This window comes from Fistularia commersonii, chromosome 3 (assembly GCF_037954325.1).
Source record: "Fistularia commersonii isolate RoL2024-O1a breed Wild chromosome 3, RoL_Fcom_v1.0, whole genome shotgun sequence".
Lineage (NCBI taxonomy): Eukaryota > Metazoa > Chordata > Actinopteri > Syngnathiformes > Fistulariidae > Fistularia > Fistularia commersonii.
In genome coordinates this window covers 1,770,659-1,791,154 of record NC_141286.1, presented here as the reverse complement: position 1 = coordinate 1,791,154, position 20,496 = coordinate 1,770,659, and the positions used below count along the sequence as shown (strand labels likewise).

Here is a 20,496-nt window from a genome sequence, read left to right as displayed (position 1 = left end):
AATGAGATGGAAGCTGCGCTCTGCTTCCAAAACACCAACAACTCGTGTGGGAAGACGATCCGCCCCTCGTCCACGCGTGTCACCCTTTACCTCATTCAAAGCGCCATGGTTTTTTTCACCGTGTGCGGAAACGTCCTCGTCATCTCCTCGATCGGCTATTTCAAGCAGCTCCACACGCCGACCAACTTCCTGATCCTGTCCCTGGCTGTGTCCGACCTCCTCCTGGGGCTGCTGGTCATGCTGCCCGGGATGATCCGCTGCGTCGAGTCCTGCTGGTACTTCGGAGACTTCTTCTGCAAAGTCCACATGGGTTCCGATGTCTCGCTTTGCACGGCGTCCATCGTCAATCTGTCCATGATAGCGGTGGATCGGCACTACGCCGTTTGCAAACCGCTTTTGTACGCGAGAAAAATAACAGTTAAGGTGGTGTTTGTTATGATCCTGCTCTGCTGGAGCCTTTCGACGCTCATCGGCTTCGGGATCATTTTCCTGGAGCTGAACATCTGGGGGATTGAAGACTTCTACTACGACCACATCCACTGCGAGGGAGGGTGTGTGTTATTTCAGAGCGGGCTCTCCAGTACCGTCTCATCCGTGTTTTCCTTTTATATCCCAGGAATAATAATGCTGGGCATTTATCTGAATATATTTCTGGTGGCGCGGAGACAGTTCCGCTGCATCCGACACACCGGCTGCAAGAACTCTGTAAAAGTTTCAAACACAAGCCAAACCAAAGCTACAAAAACACTCGCTCTTATCATGGGCACCTTCCTGTGCCTTTGGACGCCTTTTTTTATTTGTAATGTCATCGATCCCTTTATCGATTACTCCACGCCGGCCGTGTTGTTCGAAACCCTGCTGTGGTTGGGCTATTTCAATTCTAGCCTGAATCCTTTAATATATGCATTCTTTTACAGCTGGTTCAGAAAGACACTGAGATTATTTATCTCGGGTAGCGTCTTCAAATCCGACATGTCAGAGACAATACTGATCACAGATTAAACTATCATTTGTGTGTAAAAAATAAAAAAAAATCTCAAAATACCAAAAACTGAGCCAGATTGTCTGCTTGTTTCATGAACAAAGCATGGCAGGAGTCTCAAACTACATTATTCTAAAGGGATCACCCCAGTTTTTGTTTTTTAGTTGCTTAAATTATGGAATTAAAAGTACTATTTGACTGCTGAGTGCAATTTTTTTAATTTTCTGCAGTGCTGATAATGATGGAGCAGTAATGCACTTGATTGAATTGAAAAAAAAATGCATTTATGATGTAAACGTACACATTAGTGACAATAAAAAGGTTTGTTTTTATCATGGAAGAGCTAAAATGGCGCACCGCGATGTAAAAAGGTAAATTCATGTCCTTCAAATGTATAAACAAGTGCTTCTTTGTGGTTTGTGATAAACTCGATCCAAGGATTCTGCATTTGAAGGGATTTCTAACACATAAATGTATTCCGTACTTGAGTATGAACTGTCTATGTAACTCTGTCTCGATAACTTGCCAAAAAAAAGAAAATATACGTATTGAATGACATGCAGATCAGTCAAATGTACTTGTTTTTTCCACCAACAAAAGACACTCATCGGTTTCTTTTTTAATACTTGTTTTTGCTTCAAAGAACACAATAAAGAGTGTGAAGATCTTCATGTTTTTTTTTCCGTGACGCCGTCAATGATCTGAAATTGTTTTCCCTCCTCTTCAATCCAAAAAAAGTTTTTCCATTCGTCACTTCTCTCTCCATATTTATCTATTTATTCTCCCAGATGTTATTTTTTGCCTTGTATTGTTTTTTGTCTTAACCAAAGATGCTGCTATCGTTGCAACAACAAAATAAAAGTTTTGAATCCGTGAGAAAATACATTGCGAGGACAATTAGGCAAGTTTTATTCTTGAGGATTAATTTTATTATTGTACAACTACAGCGTTCTTGCTCAAACCCTCAAATCTGAACATTTAAAAAAGTCATAAAAGTGAATTTTTTCGCTTTCTTAAGAGAATATCTATATGTGCACCATTATGAGGCAACTACTAGTGTGCAGAATTATTATGCAACTAAATGAAAAACATCTCGCTTGTTTATTTTCACTCGTTAAAGTGAGTTCAAGAAGCAAATTTACAAACATTTGAGTTTTAAAAAATAAATTATTTTTTCAATGAGTCACAAGCCTTCCATTCATCAACTCTTTGTGCAGCTGCAAGCACAGCCTCCCAGAAAAATGCCCACTTTCACCCGATTGGTCCGAAAATTATTTATCCAACATAGATAATGTGTTTTCCTGTGTCTATGTGGGCAGCGTGACCGTTCCATGGCAACGGGTAGTGAATTAACCTGTGTATCTGTGTGTCAGAGGGATTAGTGATGCTTTGCGTGATACGTTTTTAAAATACAAAGTACTTGTATCTGCGTAAACAAACAGGCAGCGTTGTTGAAAACTACCAAGACGAGTGAGAAAGCGGCTATAAAGTTGCTGAACTCGTCTCTAAATCCAAACAGCAAAACATTAATACGACCTGCCGGCAAAATCATTGGAGAAGAAATGCTCGGCTCTGGCGTTGATAAAGAAATAGAGTTCTCTCAAATAATACCATTTTCAGACATATTGATGACATGTCTTCAGTTATTGAAGTAAGTGTTCTGGAAAAGTTGCACATCAGTGGGAAATTTGCATTGCAACTTGACGAATCGACAGATATTAGATTTCACACAAAGTAAATTGAGACTACGGTTTCATTCTAATTTGTTAAAAAATGTTTTTGACATATTTGTCAGTGTGCCGTGTGATTTTTCTAATGTAAAATATGTGCCGTGGCTCAAAAAAGGTTGGGAAACACTGTTCTAAGGTGGATGAAGAAGGTTAGTTTTCCGTCTCTAAGGCCTTAAGAATAAGAACAACTTTATTTATCCCGAAGGAAATTGTTGTGCCAGAGTTTCAAGTAAAACATAACAAATAATAGTAGGAAATTGTATAAACAGTAAAAATAAAAAAAATGTGGGGAAATAAGAAATACAAATAAAACTATAAAGGTCGTAAGTACAAAGATTTGAAGATTCCCTGCAGCTGAAGGAAGAGGAATTAAAAAGTGGACACTTTGATAGACGTGATGGAGAACGAGCTTGCGGGAAAATCTAATTCCTCTTGAAAGATCCAGACTTTTTCCCGCTTAAAGAAAGTGTCTTCTACAAATTATCAGAAGGTCTGACAGTTGATTTGGAGTCGAGTTATCAACCCGAAAAGGTCCAACTAGCTCGTCTTTTTAAGAATACTTGATACCGACCCAACCGCGTCCCGTCCATCGGCTCCGCCAGCGCTCTCTCGTCGCATCCGTCCACAAAACCTTTGAAATAAAACGGTCTTCAGATATTTCTCGGTCCATTCGTGACCTTTCAACTTATGCAACTTATTCAGCGTTCCTTACCTCGGCCGTGTCTCTGAGAACCAGATCTTTGCCGGTTCTTTTGTTTTGCGGTTCTTTTTTCCGGACACGTTTCTTGCAACTTTATGCAACAAACCATCTGATGGTTCTGTGATCACGTCCCAATATCTCAGATACTTCAAGAGCGCTGCATCCCTCTGTGGAATCTCTTTTTTTTTTGGCCCATTTTTCCTGAGAAGAAGAATCTACCTAATAGTTCTGCACACCTGGATTCAGGCTGCGGATCTCCTGAGGCCACATCCTCCCTCGTTACGCTGATACACATCACCTGATATGCATTAAATCCAAGACGCATTCAAGTTTATACAGCTTGAAGTTGGAAATTATGGATAATGTGATGATAAAAAATAATCTTCAAATCTTTGTACTTAAGACCTTAAAACACTTGATAGCCTTAACCTTGACACTTTATATTTTATTGTATTTCTTATTCTCCCTCCTTCCTACTATCATCTATTATTGTTTGTTTTTGCTTGAAACTCTGGCACAACAATTTCCTTCGGGATAAATTAAGTTGTTCTCATCTCTCATCTCATCAAAATAATAATGCCTAATAATTGTGCGCACAGTGTATAGGTGGATGTGTGTGTAATCCTTTTTTACACATCATCAATTGGGGAAACTTAACCTGTCTCACAGGCATTTTATATATATATAAATGAACTGATTAAATGTGTTTTTCTGTGTGTGTGTGTGTGTGTGCTAGCTTTACTTTTCAATGCCAAAGAGACACAGGTTTGTTTTGCCATTTGTTTTCGCCTCAGTGTGTGATTCCACAACACCTCAGCCTTCTTATAAATATTTTTATTTTTTAAAAAAGTAATGAGCCCCCTGGTTGTGGAGGTGTGAGGATTCAGAAAGTTGTAATTAGTTCCCTGGTCATCGAGGTGTGAGAAGTCAAGAAAGCTGTGGGACATCTGGCTACATAATTGACCATTCGCTTTTTATTTTTTTACTTATTGTTCAGTAATTATTACCCAAGAGACCCACAATAAAATATTAAAATATACTGCTCCAAAAAAATAAAGGGAACATTTAAACAACACAATGTAACTCCAAGTCAATCACCCTTGTGTGAAATCAGTTAATTTTAGCAGTGTAGCTTCAAGTGTAATATAGTGTGCCGGTGATAATGATTGTTAAAATGTTTGTTAGATATTTACATTTGTTGACATTTCTTTGTATTCACGCTCAAACTGTACATGCACAGTTAAAATGGATGAGTGTAAGTGTTTTATTTTTCCCTTTGAAGAACCACCCAGGAGAAGAATTCTCATGACCAAAGGTCAAATGATCTGAAATGGTTCATCACTGGTCAGCTAGCATGGAGTCATCTGGAAATTCAATATAACTTTTTAATCGTGTTAGGAAATACTTCTTCCTACCCGCCGCTTTGAGTTTATGCCACCGTGAAATTTGTTTTTCAACCATCTCGTTACTATTTCAATATTCGTCAGACATCCAAGCACTTTTGCTCCTTTAACAGATCTTATATTAAGCCGCTCTCTTTCAGAAGGTAAAGTGCAATGCAATGCAATTTTGATGAAATTCCCTCCTTCTTGCATTGCTTGATGCAAGAAGGTATCATAAATCTGCCGGCGTACAGTGATCCCTCACTATAACGCTGTTTACTTTTCACGGTTTCGCTACTTCACGGATTTGCATGGTGCATTGTGTTCTGCATTCTGATTGGCTAAAAAGTCACTCCGCTTCTTCTCTCCCTGTGCGTCAATAACGTTGCAGTTTAATATGTACACGTACGTAAAACAGCTTGACAAATTTACATGACGTACGTGCAAATTCTCTCGCACTTTCCAGTTTCTCTAAAACCCGTAATGTTGACAAAACGCTCTGGAACGACAAAAGCACCTTGCAGGGCCCAAAAGGCAGTGGAAGATGCTATCTATGGCAGATAAAGTTAAACTTCTGGACACGCTAAGGGAAGGTCAAAGCTATGCGGCTGTAGGTCGGCGTTACGGAATGAATGAATCTGCCGTTCATTCCGTAAAGGAGGAAGAAAAAAACATAAGGACGACAGCAGCGATGTATAATAGAGTATTCAATTGATTGGTCCGTCTCAGTGATGCGGCTCGTCTTCAACTCTGACCAAGACAGTGTGCCCAACTGCTACTTCAACCAAACCTTAATTAAAAAAAATAAATTTGTGTCTTCTATGCATTTTTTTCCACCGTCAAATTATCCTACGGGCCTGATCAAACCTCCTTGCGGGCCGGTTCTGGCCCGCGGGCCGTACCTTTGCCAGCCCTGTTATATAACATCACGAAAGAAAACAGTATTTTTCTTGAGTTTGAAATCTTTTACACGCTAAGGGAAGGTAAAAGCTATGCGGCTGTAGGTCGGCATTACGGAATTAATTAACCTTCTGTTCATTCTGTAAAGAAGGAAGAAAAAAACATAAGGACGACAGCAGCAATGAAGTAACAGTATCTGCTGAATGCCAAATTCATTCAGCGTCCAATTTCCATCAGCTGTATTTGTCTTCTGCTAGTTTTACTTTTAATGATCAAATGTATCAATGAGATGTCCATCATAAGAGCTCCATCAACTTTCTATTCTTTCGTCTGATGTGTCTGGGATGCAAAACCTCCTATCTGAAAAAACACTTTTTTCAGGAAATGAATCATTTGATTATATTATGGTCTTTGTTAAAGATACTCAAGAATATTCTATTGTTCCCAGACTATATTTATGTAATAATTTGAAAATGCATAGCATGTATTTTTACCACTGACAATGCAGATAAGTGTTTTTTCCTCATTTTTTTGCTTCATTGTGCACGTAGGAGTTTTGTCATATGACATTTATGTCATTGCAAATGCAAAAATCCAAAATTGAAAAATTTGCAGAAAGGAGGTTTTGTATCCAGCCCTCGATAGGCTACTTTCAGAATCCCTGTTACAATATCCTTCTGCAGGTGATTGAATAAATGCATGTGTTGGTTTGTTTTTTATCCAAAATAAAAAAAACTTTTCCTTCCCATGATTTTGATGTATAATGTTAATGTTACTGTGACAACCATGTGGTTTTTCACAAAATATTTGTGCTGACTGGTAGTGACATGAGGAGCCTTCTATCCAAATATGAGCTGTTTATGACTTTATGAACTAAATATGTTCAAATATTCATGCAAATATGAACTCAATTTTGACTTTTGAACAAACACAAATCTAACATTAACTCTGCTGTCTTCTTGCACATGTAAAGTCGACTGACACTTAAATTGCACTCGTTCTTGCACGTGCACTCAAACGTCTTATTGCACTGCAACTGTTCTATTGCAATAATCATATTCATATCTATAATATTCATATTTATCCTCATGTTTACACTCTTCCTATCAGCACATATTCAAATGACAGCAAACAGCTCCTGCTACAGAGTCAAGTAGGGAAGAATTGAAATAAAAATCTGCATAAAAAATAAAGAATAAGAATAGCGAATAATGAAAATGAAAAAAAAAGAACAGTAAAGATCAAAAGAAATAAAAGATTAAATTAAAGGTATATAAAAATGTATATAGATGTGTATTGCAAGTAGATATATGATTACATGTGGTCATTTAGTGGACAAGTTTTTGAAGTCGATTAAAGTGTGAAACTAATAGAAGAATAGCAATGTGTGATATTTGACACACAGTTATTTATCTAATAAACCACAGTTTTTTTGCATTTGTCATGCAAATCCAGTGCATTCTTTAATTTTCTTTCTTATTGTAAATAATCCTGTTTGTTTTCCACAGACAGTTTGAGCCACCCTGTTTCCCAGGGGGTTCCTATTTATCCCCTGTCTTCTGTGGACAAACAGACAGAAGGCAGAGCCTTTATAAGTGCAGATTACAATCAACTTATGAAGGAAACTCTACCGCGGACGAACCACCTGCACGGCTGGACGCTCAAGGTAAGTGCAAGATGGCAACAAATATCAACAAAGTCATGTATTTATCTTTTTAGCATCAGAACCGTGGCTGTAAAAGAAAATCAAATGAATTAATAAAGGGTAACGAAAAAAAAAAAAGGCAATTTAGTTCACAATTAAAACATGAAATGAAAACGCTTTCACTGAATCATCAAAAGGCCGTATTCATTTCTTTTCACCGAGAAACATGAGAAAGCCCACGGTCCATTAAACCGTTAGCGTTGCTGCTTCGAGCCACAAAGACGCGTTTTATCTCCATTGTTTGAGTCTTAACCCTGCCTGCAAAACTCCAACGCTGATCGCCGACACAAATATCTGTCCGAACCTATAAAGAGGTAGAAAATGTCATCTCAGTTTACTTGTCTGACTGTACTGGTTTCACTTTTCTCTCCCTCCAACAGATGGAAGCTGCGCTCTGCTTCCAAAACACCAACAACTCGTGTCGGAGGACGATCCGCCCCTCGTCCACGCGCTTCACCCTTTACCTCATTCAAAGCGCCATGGTTTTTTTCACCGTGTGCGGAAACGTCCTGGTCGCCGCCTCGATCGCCTATTTCAAGCAGCTCCACACGCCGACCAACTTCCTGATCCTGTCCCTGGCTGTGTCTGACCTCCTCCTGGGGCTGCTGGTCATGCTGCCCGGGATGATCCAATATGTCGAGTCCTGCTGGTACTTCGGAGACTTCTTCTGTAAAGTCCACATGGGTTCTAACGTCTCGCTTTGCACGGCGTCCATCGTCAATCTGTCTATGATAGCGGTGGATCGGCACTACGCCGTTTGCGAACCGCTTTTGTACGCAAGAAAAATAACAGTTAAGGTGGTGTCGGTGGCGATCTTGTGCTGCTGGAGCATTTCGGCGCTCAACGGCTTCGGGATGATTTTCCTGGAGATGAACATCTGGGGGATTGAAGACTTCTACTACGACCACATCCACTGCGAGGGAGGGTGCGTTTTATTTCAGAGCGGGCTCTCCAGTGCCGTCTCATCCGTGTTAACCTTTTATATCCCAGGAATAATAATGCTGGGCATTTATCTGAATATATTTCTGGTGGCGCGGAGACAGTTCCGCAGCATCCGAACTATCAACTCCATTTCCTCCAGAACAGTTCCGAGCAGAAGCCAGGCCAAAGCCACGAAAACACTCGCCGTCATCATCGGTACCTTTTTCTCCTTTACGACGCCTTTTTTTGTTTGTAACGTCGTTGTTTCATTCAGCAGGTTTTCCTTACCGCCACATTTGATTGAAACCCTCATGTGGGTGGGCTTTTTGAATTCCTCCATAAACCCTTTCATATATGCTTTTTTTTACAGTTGGTTCAGAAAAGCACTGCGATTATTCATTTCGGGCAGCATTTTTAAATCAGACGTATCAGAGACAATATTATTCACAGACTAAATCAAAGTAAATCGGCATCTTCTGGAGAAAGGAGAAATCTTTTTTTAAATGTTTCCCAAATCAAACTGCGCCCAGGAAAAAGCTCATATGCAAACACCGCTGTTGTAAAATAGTCGATGGAGGCTTAGCACGTTTCAAAAATGGATAACGTTTTGGAAAAAATGTATCCGTCACGCTTTATTATACATAGCATAAGACAAGATATTATTCTTGAATAGGTGTGCAGTTTATCACACAGATGTACCGTTCATGAATAGAGGATTGATTTTTTTGGATGTTTATGCTGCACAATGTCAATGTTTCTAAATCTTAATCGCTTTAAAACGCTTTCCATTTGAGATAAAAGGGCTCGATTATTCGAAATGATGTCATTTCAAGGTATTTTGGCAAGTAAATTCTACATAATGCATCGACCTATTGATTTATCGACAAATGATTATACAGGACTGTCTCCGAATATTAGAATATTGTGATAAAGTTCTTTATCTTCTGTAATGCAATTACAGAAGATAAAAATGTCATACATTCTGGATTCATTACAAATCAAGTGAAATATTGCAAGCCTTTTATTATTTTAATATTGCTGATTATGTCTTACATCTTAAGAAAACTGAAAAATCGCAAAATATAAGAATATCACGAAAAAGTCATTTTTTGTTTTTTTAATCGCATTACAGAAGATAAAGACCTTTATAAAAATATTCTAATTTTCCGAGACAGTCCTTTAAGGAAAAAAAAAACTTACCCGTCAGCATCATCATGAATCTTATATTTGATATGATTCATGAAAGATAAAGGCATTATTAAATAGATTTTCTACATCGAGATACAAAACACTGGTTGAAATGTTTTTTTCCCTCTATCATTCTCTGCTCTCTTTCTCTGACCCAAAGTCATAAGTAATCACAATTCACTTTAATTAATCTCATATACTGTGGATTCTTGTAAGTCCACAGAAGACCAGAGCGGGGAAATTCCTCTGCATTTATTCGGCGGCCATCAAGCAGCGGCAGGCGTTCAACAGGAGGAGCCCGGCATCGAACCAGGAATGTTCGTCTCCGAGGACGGTCGTACAAGTCCTTTCTCCACCCAAAACACTTCCTTCGAGCCGGAGTCGAACCAGCGACCTAAGGATGTCTGGTGCTGCAGGCCTACAGTCCTCCGCTCTACCAGCTGAGCTATCGAAGGGCTGCAAGCGTCATCCAGCTGGGTGCACGTCTAACTGGTGTTTGTGTGCACTTATCAAAGTAAAATAAGCTTAATTTCTCCTTATTTGACAGCATGCTGAGACGTCAAAGTCAAGCTTGAAAACATTTTATTTATGACTGTAATACACTTGTGTTCATTCAGAGCTCCACTGAACATCACAGGAGGTCTTTCCTACCTGAGGCTATCAGACCTTTTAATTCCTCTTCCCTCAGCCGCAGGGAATCTTCAGTCTTTGTAGTTACTGCTAACAGCTAAGACAATTTATATTTCATTATATTTCTTATTCTTCCTCCTTTCCACTATTATCCATTACTGTTATGTTTTTCCTTGAAACTCTGGCACAACAATTTCCTTCGGGATTAATAAAGTTGTCCTCATCTCTCATTTATATCTGTTGGAATCGGAAGACGAGGTGTGCAGAGCCATTACCTTGTTCAAGTGCATCATGCTGAAAAGAAACAGAATTAATGGAATTAAACAAATACCCAAATTCTGAAAAAATATGTGGAGAAGAATGTGTTTTTCTATGAGAATTTTTAAAGTGCATTTATAGATGTTCATAACTTTTCCTTACAGTTACAGATAAAATTCTCAGACATATGCAGGGATTGAAATAGTACGGAAATGCATTTCAGGTCATGAAACATTTGAACTTTTCAACCAAGGCAGAGAAATATTAAATGCACATTAAAAAGATTATCCAGTTATTTGCTTTGAGGTCGATTCGCTGTGGACAGAAGCTGTGAAAGAACACCCAGAAAAAGGGTCAAAAATGTACGACATTTCATAAATCTAATGAATTTAATGACGTTTACATTGGACAAAATAAACAACCAGTGCCGCAGGTCAGGAATTAACAGCATATTTACAGTCATTTTTCATTTAGGCGGGGGGGAGATGTGAGTGAACCTGCAAAAAAATAATATTTTCATTGCAAATAGTGAATAAATACCTTTGACTGCCTATTTGACGGAGAAAAGAATAAAAATTTCACATTTCACATTAGATGGTTTTTACATGAGGAGCTCAGTAAAATCTATGGGATTCATCTTCTCACCAAACATCTTCATAAACTGACATTCTTTGAAAGATTGATGACACAAAAAAATATTGATCCTGTAGTAACAGACACCAATTGCTATTCATAGGAATAAATGATCATTCAACTTACATTTACATGGAGTAACATGTTATCGTGAATTCGAACATCCCGTGTTTAAAAACATTTCGAACATTTATTTTGGTGTTTTTCACATTTTGAGGAGAAAAATGATGCGTGCTCACCAAAAGGACTTTGTGACATGAAATTAATGTGACAAGCTATCATTTTCATGAAATTAGACCGAAGCAAATCAATGATAAGCTTAGTATCAGAATGCACAAAGCAGTGTACCATCATCGAACAACATTATCATGTCATTTGAAACTACAAAAATATATTTCATTTATTCAACTGAAGTAGAGGTAATGCGGTTCAACGGCAAAGCATTTCATTTTACTCATGAATACTTTATTTGTAGCAATTAACTCAAGTAATTAGTCAAAAGACGGTTCTATAAAATGACTGGAGAGGTGGCGTGGATGCGACCTTTGACCTCCTCCTTTGTTACTCCTCATTTGGAAGAGTTGCAATATCTTTGTTCAGGAAGAAAAGTAAAATGCAGATTGAATTCGATGACGCTGAGCCAGAAGCTCAGTTTACATATATATACATTTAAATGCTGCACCAAAAAATAAAGGGAACGCTTAAACAAAACAATGTAACTCACGCTTGTGTGAAATCACACGGATTTATTTGGACTTTTAATGATATTACATCAACGTTGGTGTGTTTTCCCAGTGCATGGGTTCATACATTTCATTTCTATTGATTTCCATTTTTGTGTGATTTTGTTGTCAGCACATTCAATTATGTAAAGTATTTCAGAAGAATATTTCGTTCAGCTCTAGGATGTGTTATTTTAGTGTTCCCTTTATATTTTGAGCAGCGTATCTATATTTTATTTTTATCATTACAGCTCCGCTCCGTCTATGAACAACTTGAAGAAGATGAATATTTTGTAATATTTTGTAAAGCTGTAATTACTTTTAGCAACTTTAAAGTGCCCAATTTGTGTCTTAATTGTGATGTGCAGAATCAGCTTACCATTTATAAATGAATTTTTAAAAATTTGCAGGAAATGCAAAACAGATATACAGTATTTGGAAGCCTTTTTCGCAATCCTTTCCATTTCTGGAAGTAATTCTGTCTAGTTTTGTGCTTCTTATAAGAAGTTACCATCTTTTATTGAACTGTCGATTTTAACCGCTCTATTGCAATGAATCAATATGATAGTCTATAAATTCTAAAACAACTTTTTTTCTGCATTTTGACTGCTTTTGACATTTCTAAGGCTTTAACTGTGATGCAATTAAATGTCCAACGCTAGTCAAGTGTGATTACCCGCTGGGACCGACTGGCCAGTCGTGTTTCCCAAGAGACCAATTTTTAACCGTCTTATGGCGTGTTGGACGATCAGAGAGGCAGAGCTGAGAAGGTATAAATGAGGATGAAAATGACTGTGATGAGTGTCAAACTGTGTTGTCTCAACACCTCGAATCGGCTCCGGACGGTAAGTTAAAAAACCTACGGGTTGTTTATCTAAGAATTCAGGACATCTTGATTTTTTTTTTAATTGTACAAAGAAATTCCTATGACTATCCTATTATGACATAAAAAAAAATGGTGTGTCAGGATCTATGGAAACTATTTTCATGTTATTACTGAAGCATCATATCTAAAATCATAAAGGATATAAATTATTCTCGTGCAACTAATTTCACCACGCCTCAGACATGCGCATTTGTTTTTTTAACCCTCTTATTATGTTAAGGGTCAATTTCCCCCATTGGGTCAATGGGTGAAATGGGTCATATTGACCCTTAACATAATAAGAGGGTTAACAGCTAACATTTTGTGACGACCTGTTTTAATTCTCCCGCCAGGAATATGGACCCGGCGTTCTGCTTCGAGTCCAGAAACAGCTCGTGTCCGAAGAGCAGTTACCCTCCGAGCGTACGCATCACCCTCTACCTGATTCTCGGGGTGACCATCGCGTTCACGGTGTGCGGAAACCTCCTGGTCGGCGCCTCGATCGCCTATTTTAAGCAGCTGCGCAGTCCTACCAACTATCTGATCCTGTCCCTGGCGGCGTCCGACCTTTTCCTGGGGCTGCTGGTCATGCTGCCCGGCATGGTTCACGTCGTCGAGTCCTGCTGGTACTTCGGCGACTTCCTCTGCAAAGTTTACATGAGCGCCGACGTCACCTTGTCGACCGCGTCGATTCTAAATCTGTCTTTCATTTCGGTCGATCGCTTCTACGCCATCACCCGACCGCTTTTGTACGCGAGAAAAATAACGGTGAAGGTGGTGTTTGTTATGATCCTGCTCTGCTGGAGCCTTTCGACGCTCATCGGCTTCGGGATGATTTTCCTGGAGCTGAACATCTGGGGGATTGAAGACTTCTACTACGACCACATCCACTGCGAGGGAGGGTGCGTGTTATTTCAGAGCGGGCTCTCCAGTACCGTCTCATCCGTGTTTTCCTTTTATATTCCAGGAATAATAATGCTGGGCATTTATCTGAGAGTGTTTCTGGTGGCGCAGAGACAGTTCCGCAGCATCCGGCACACCAGCTGCAAGAACTCTGCAACGGTTTCAAACAGAAGCCAGGCCAAAGCTACCAAAACACTCGCCGTCATCATGGGTGCCTTTCTCGCCTTTTGGACGCCTTTTTTTATCTGCAATGTCATCGATCCCTTCATCCACTACTCCACGCCGGCGGTGCTGTTCGAAACGTTTGTGTGGGTGGGCTATTTGAATTCCACCGTAAACCCTTTCATATATGCATTTTTTTACAGTTGGTTCAGAAAAGCACTGCGATTATTCACCTCGGGGAGTATTTTTAAATCGGACGTATCAGAGACAATATTATTCACAGACCAACCTCAAGCAAAAGAGTAGCTTTTGACAAAGCATTTATATCAAGGCGCATCAGGAATATTGAATTTAAATGACCTCTGGTTTCAAAGTTTTATCCCCAATGGTGTGATATTGCTCTTTTTGTGACTTTGGTGAATATCTTTTCGAGAGTCCAAACATCTCCAAGCAACCAAACTGATCACCTGGAAGAGCATTTTCTTGATTTGCAAAGAAAACCATTAAACAGGTAAAAATGTACCAAATATATTTAGAATTGCGACTCCATAATGAGCTATTCTTCTACTTCTTACTCACTGTTTGTCCTCTGCTCAAAAATAGATTTGAAAACAATTTCCATCACAGTTTTTAACTGAATATGATCATCACACACACACACACACACACACACACACAAAATGTGCCAAGTAGCCTGAACTGAAAGACATCTGCTATATTGATGATACACCCACACACACACACACACACACACACACACACAAGAATAAATGATATTTGTGTTTTGTTACGAATTGTTTTTTGATGATTGTATAAAAGCTACATTAAGAGGTGATATTTTAATGAAATCGATATCATCTATCTGACTTGAAAATTATATTTTCATTTTGACACTATTTTAGCCCAAGTAGCATCAATGTCATCAGGAAGTATTCTTGCATAGTTGCTCTGAATAAAAGTTTATCCCATCAGCTCACAACACACTCTCAACACACTTTAAAAAGTTGTTGCTTTTTTTTTTTTATTCCTTTATATATTTCCTTAAATCGAGATGCAGCGAGATAGATGAATTCTTAGGGGTTTTACATTTACAACCCAATAAATGTGCATTGGACTCTGAACATCCAGGCTGGTACAAGCCGTAAAATAGTTCAAACTATTTGTTTTGGTGTATATATTGAATAAAAAGGCATTCTTTGTAACATATACTCAGTAGAGGTTGTGCTTCCCTCAAATTTGTTTTTTTTTTTCATTTATTGCTGCCATCTTCTGGTTGCATAATGGAACTTTCAGCCCTTTAAACTGGAAAGTGGATTCCAGTTGAACAACTTTTGATGCTAAAATAAAATGTTTGTTAACATATTTTGGTGAGCATCTGAAGAAGAGTGGATTTTTGTTTTTAATGTCATGCTATAATACATTTTCTTACTCTATGTCAAATAAATGATCTTTAATTTTGAGCACTCTTGCTGTGCAGATTTGTTTTTCAAATCTTTGTTTAGAAATGTAATTTCATACAGGGTTTTAATGAATCTTTGTATTAAGTAAAATGCAGTTTAAAGCTTAGGTCAACTCCTCTAATTTGCTTTACCCATACATTTTTAAGAAATATATTTTGTTAAAGCCCATGCTATACACAATTTCCTTCTTGCTCTGTGTATTGAGACTGCTGTTTGAGGGGGCAGTTATTGATAACACTTACACTACCATTTAAATTATACTAAATGTTAATGTCCTTTTTATGTGAATTATACCTTTTTTAAATCTTCCAATCAGCCAGGCATATCAGGCGATCTATTTGACAGGTTGCTGCAGAAACCACACCTCTTTACCAGCTGAAAAAACAAAAAATAGACAGCAAGTTCATCTTAGGATGTGGTTAGTTGTCTCTCTAAGAAGTTACAAAATGTGTAAAAATGTTGTGATATAGCAGCAAACAACATGAGATGTTTGAATTCTTTTGCACTCGATTATATTTGAAGAAATAAAACGATGCCATTGCCCGGGAACTTGCAAGTTATGACACTTGGAATAAAATGAATAAATTGATCCTCTTTTTTTCTTCTCATTCAGGTTGGTCAAGAACTTGGCAAGCGATGTTTTCGAGATTTGTTTATTGTCACGTGCACCGTCTGGCAACGTGTGACCCCGTACAATGAAGTTGTTATTTGTCCACAATGCAGCCAGAGAGTTAGTTATAAATAAACAGAGAATGTGAACAATATATGCAAGATGTGCGAGTTCAAGATGTCCTTGAGTGCTGCTTCTGAACCTTCTTGATGCCACAGGACGAATTTGAAGGCGAACGGCGATGATTTTGGTGTCTGTGACATCGTCCGTGCACTTTGGGATGTATCCTGTGCAGCCCTACCACGCTCACAAATGGGTTTAATCCAGACCGCACATTATTTTGCAGTGGATAAAATAGAGCTGCAATTTTTCAATGAAACTACCACAGAGTGGTGGATACTTGAAGATACAGCAACTTATGGATGAGCATGCATTCACCATCATCAGGTACATCCAAAAACGTGCAGGTGATTTTAAGAGAATCTCTGGCTGAACAGAGATGTCTGCGCTCTCCTGAAAGCAATGGATTCTGGATTTAAGTCTGGGGATGCATCGATACTGCAAGGAGGAACAAAAGCTAGCTACATTAGCTACATTAGCTACATAGCTACGCTCCATTAGTCCAGAGTACTATTACCTCCAACAACCTGCATGCAAAGGGGTCTCAAGACCATCTTGGAGATTAAACAGAGGTGGAGTGTGTCCTCCGCTGACCCCCACACCCCTTTCCTCAGACTCTGAACGCTTTGAGTTATTTAACTCCCCCCCTGGCACCAAGCTTACCCTCAAACTTGGCTCCTGAGGAGGTAAGGAGGTTCCTTCTAGGGATAAAACCCCAGAAGGCAGCAGAACCGGATGGCGTTCCTGGGCAGGTTCTGTTACAACGCTGGTTTTTAGGACCTCTGAGCAACACAAGACTCAAACGCATCAAACGGGGATAAATTAAAGAACTTTACTGAGGATTAACCCTGGATGAGAGTCCTGGCCCGGTCTGGCTTTAAATTGAATGGGGTTTTTTTTGTCAAACTGTTGTAGGCAGTCTTTTGGCAAGTTTTTAGGATTCTAGCTATCATCACCAAACCTGTTGAAGTCGGAGTGGAGTTGAGTCTTTGATTTTTGTTTTGGGGGTTTTATTGTGTCACTGAGGTTTGTTGTGTTGACAAGGAAATATCAGACAAACAGTTACAAACAGTTTGCTTCAAAGGACTTCAAATTCTGTAAAAATAAAATACCATTGGACTCAACTTGGGTCAGAAAAACCAAAGCCAAAGATCTTTTGACAGGGAAAAAGAGAGACCACTAAGAGTGCTACACAGAGGGGTCTCCTGTCTCTGGTGTGTGTTGCAACATGAAAACAGGCCAAGTGTTAACACAATATTTAAACAATTCTAAACAAGTAGATTTTCTGTGAAGACGGTTCATATGATGAACCACATCTGGTGTCATTGCGAGTGATTATCACCTCATAGTCAGAGAAGGTTTGTGGCTTGTGAAAGAAAATAATTTGACAAGAGTCTACAGCCAAATGTGTTTAAACAGATATGAGATATTTCTCTTAAGGATGATGCAAAAACAAAATACGTAACTCAGTGAGGTTCCTTTTCTAGCTGAGTTCCTCGAAGAGCAACTCCGCATATTTGGAATATCTCTACAAATGAGATAAACACCACGAGAGGAGAAGAAACTGACTCAGATGCATTTCCCACAACTTACCTCATCATTGCACAGCCTGGGGTGGCAAGCTGCAGAAATAGCGTGGAGGTCTTGTAATAAAATACAATTTTTTCCAATTGACTGTGTCAAAGTGCCCTTGAGCATGACAGTGAAACTTTGTTTTTATAAATGTATGGGGGGGGGGGGGTAAGGTGACCCAGTAGTTGTCATTTTCCCGTCAAAGCAAGATAGTTCCTAGTTTTGTTCCAACAGGGGTCTTTCAGTGTGGAGGTTGCATGTTGCACCTGGGTCTACATGGGTTGCCTTTGGGTTCTCCATATTCCTCACAGTCCAAAACCATGCCATAGCTTCAATAAATGGACATGCAAACTCCTATTATGATTATTACTGATAATAACTGCTCAGGATCAAACGCAGTCTCAGGGCCCCACTGGCTCCCCGAGCCAGCCTGGGGGGGCAGAGCACCCTGAGCGGATCCCAAGCCTGGATAGATGCAGAGGGCCGCATCAGGAAGGGCGAATCGACCATTATAACCAGATCGTACCGGATCGGTCGAGGCCCGGGTTAACAACGACCGCCATTGGTACTGATGACCTACAAGGAACCAATGGAGACCGGACTACTGTGGGTTGAAGAAGAGGAGGAGGAATGCTTGTTCGGAAAGAGTCTGGGACTGAGAGGAGGGACTTTGAATATTGGGACGATGACAGGAAAAGGTAGAGAGTTGGTCGACATGATGCAGAGAAGGATGGTGGATATACTGTGTGTCCAGGAGACCAGGTGGAAAAGTAGTAAGGCTAGAAGCTTAGGAGCAGCTTTAAGTTGTACTATTATGGTACTGACAGGAAGAGAAATGGAGTAGGAGTTATCTTGAAGGAAGAGTTTGTTAGGAATGTTCTGGAGGTGAAAAGAATGTTAGATAGACTTATGAGTCTGAAATTGGAGATTAAAGGTGTGATGCTCAATGTTGTTAGTGGCTATGAACCACAGGTGGGATGTGAGTTTGAGGAGAAGGAAAAGTTCTGGAGTGAGCTAGATGAAGTGATGCAGAATATTCCCAGAAATGAGAGAGTGGTCATTGGTGCAGACTTCAATGGACATGTTGGTGAAGGCAATAGAGGGCGATGAAGAAGTGATGGGCAGATTTGGTGTCCAGGATAGAGGGACAGATGGTGGTAGATTTTGCAAAAAGGATGGAAATGGCTGTAGTTAACACCTTCTTCCAGAAAAAAACAGGAACATAGGGTAATTTATAAGAGCGGAGGTAGGAGCACGCAGGTAGACTACATCTTGTATAGACGAGGTAACCTGAAAGAGATCAGCGACTGCGAAGAAGTTGTAGGTGAGAGTGTAGCCAGACAGCATAGGATGCTGGTTTGTAGGATGACTCTGGTGACAAGGAAGATGAAGAGGACAAAGGCAGAGCAAAGGACAAAATGGTGGAAGCTGAAAAGGGATGTTTTCTTTAGGGAGGAGTTGAGAAAGGGTCTACGTGGTCAGGGAGAGCTTCCACATGATTGGGCAACAACAGCTAGTGTTATCAGGGAGACAGGTAGAAGGGTACTTGGTGTGTCAACTGGAAGGAAAGTACATAAGGAGACTTGGTGGTGGAATGAGGAAGTGCAGGAGTGTATACAGAGAACGCAGTTAGCCAAGAAGAATGGGGATACTGAGAGGACTGAAGAGAACAGACAGGGAGATACAGCGTAAGGCAAAGATAGAAGTAGCAAAGACAAAGCAAAGGGCGTACGATGACTTGTATGCTCGGCTGGACACTAAGGAGGGAGAGAATGATCTATGTTGGCAAAACAGAGACACAGAAAGGATGTACAGCGAGTCGAGGTGACTATGGATAGAGAGGGAAATGTATTGACAGATGCTAAAAGAGGGATGGGAAGATGGAAAGAGTACTTTGAAGAGCTGATGAATGAGGAAAAGGAAAGAGAGGCAAGGGTAGAAGAGGTGACTATTGTAGACCACAAAGTAAAAGTGAAGTGAGGAAGGCATTGAAGAGAATGAAGGGTGGAAAGGCAGTTGGTCCCGATGATATACCTGCAGAGGTATGGAATTTTCTGACTAGATTATTCTACAAGATCTTAGAGAGTGAGAAGATGCCTGAGGAATGGAGAAGAAATGTGATGATGCCCATTTTTAAGAATAAGGGGGATGTGCAGAATTATGGCAACTACATCTGGATAAAGTTGATGAGCCATACAATGAAGTTATGGGAAAGTGTCAGGGTACTATGCAACAGAAGACTATCAGCCAGATTGAAAGGAAAGGTGTACAAGACAGCGGTGAGACCAGCAATCCCGTATGGCTGAGAAACAGTAACGATGATGAAAAGACAGGAGGCAGAGCTGGAGGTCACAGAGATGAAGATGTTCTCTTTGGGAGGGACCAGGATGGATAGGACCAGGACTGAGTCCATCAGAGGGACGGCACATGTTAGATGTTTTGGAAAGAAGGTCAGAGATGATTGGGTCACAGACAGAGGAGGGGTAGTGAATATACTGGTCGACGGATGCTGGAATTGGAGGTCTAGAAGAAGACAAGATTGATGGACGTAGTGAGAGAGGATATGAAGGTAGTTGGTGTGAGAAGGTGGATTCACTGTGACGACCTCTGAAGGGAAAAGCCGAAAGGAGAAGAAGAAAAAGATCAGAACTGATAAAATGCACCGTTACAAAATCATGCATTTGGTTTGATGTTGGATATTAAGGAAATAGTATATCAAAATAAATATAGTGAATAAGCAATAGCTTATAAATATGCTCTCAAGCTGGCTGTCAAGTGTTAACTTTTCAGGCCATCCTATGAGTGTATGTATGTGCATGTGTATATATGTGCATATTTGTGTGTAAACACACGGTGGCACACACAAATGCAGAAATGTAATATAACATGAAAAGAGGAGATAAGATAAAGTGCAAACTCAAGCAGCCTGAAGTGAATGAACGTTGTGTACTTGTAGCTGGATGCTAGGGGGGCCATTGCTGCATCTTCAGTTAACGCGAGATTACAGCACTTTGACTGAATCCACGCGTGTGTATCGCGGGATTTGACCAGCT

The 20,496-nt window shown here is 39.7% G+C and overlaps 3 protein-coding genes and 1 non-coding gene across 4 annotated transcripts; 3 read left to right on the top strand and 1 right to left on the bottom strand.

Moving 5' to 3' along the window:
* Positions 1 to 1,002, top strand: LOC147235182 (trace amine-associated receptor 1-like). Its single transcript, XM_086178306.1, has one exon. The coding sequence runs from the start codon at positions 7 to 9 to the stop codon at positions 1,000 to 1,002; it is 996 nt and encodes a 331-aa protein (XP_086034432.1). The 5' UTR covers positions 1 to 6.
* Positions 1,003 to 1,330: 328 nt separating this feature from the next.
* Positions 1,331 to 8,775, top strand: LOC147235181 (trace amine-associated receptor 1-like). Its single transcript, XM_086177879.1, has 5 exons — positions 1,331 to 1,353; positions 4,695 to 4,756; positions 4,956 to 4,958; positions 7,203 to 7,360; positions 7,780 to 8,775. The coding sequence occupies exons 1-5, from the start codon at positions 1,331 to 1,333 to the stop codon at positions 8,773 to 8,775; spliced, it is 1,242 nt and encodes a 413-aa protein (XP_086034005.1).
* A 365-nt stretch (positions 8,776 to 9,140) lies between these two features.
* Positions 9,141 to 13,987, top strand: LOC147235179 (trace amine-associated receptor 1-like). Its single transcript, XM_086177866.1, has 3 exons — positions 9,141 to 9,153; positions 9,732 to 9,915; positions 12,970 to 13,987. Exons 1-3 carry the CDS (start codon positions 9,141 to 9,143, stop codon positions 13,985 to 13,987), a joined length of 1,215 nt encoding a protein of 404 aa, XP_086033992.1.
* On the bottom strand, positions 9,875 to 9,963 carry trnay-gua (transfer RNA tyrosine (anticodon GUA)). Its single transcript is given in 2 exon segments — positions 9,875 to 9,910; positions 9,927 to 9,963. It is a non-coding gene; the product is annotated as a tRNA-Tyr (tRNA).
* Positions 13,988 to 20,496: the final 6,509 nt, after the last annotated feature.

What these genes read in the sequence shown, in the direction of transcription:
- LOC147235182 (XM_086178306.1), top strand. Translation starts at nt 7, where the DNA reads ATGGAAGCTGCGCTCTGCTTCCAAAACACCAACAACTCGTGTGGGAAG.
- LOC147235181 (XM_086177879.1), top strand. Translation starts at nt 1,331, where the DNA reads ATGGCGCACCGCGATGTAAAAAG. An exon ending in GCGCACCGCGATGTAAAAAG is followed by an intron (nt 1,354 to 4,694) that starts GTAAATTCATGT and finishes TTCCCTTTGAAG; the next exon opens with AACCACCCAGGAGAAGAATT. An exon ending in TGCACGGCTGGACGCTCAAG is followed by an intron (nt 7,361 to 7,779) that starts GTAAGTGCAAGA and finishes TCCCTCCAACAG; the next exon opens with ATGGAAGCTGCGCTCTGCTT.
- LOC147235179 (XM_086177866.1), top strand. An exon ending in CAGCGACCTAAGGATGTCTG is followed by an intron (nt 9,916 to 12,969) that starts GTGCTGCAGGCC and finishes TTCTCCCGCCAG; the next exon opens with GAATATGGACCCGGCGTTCT.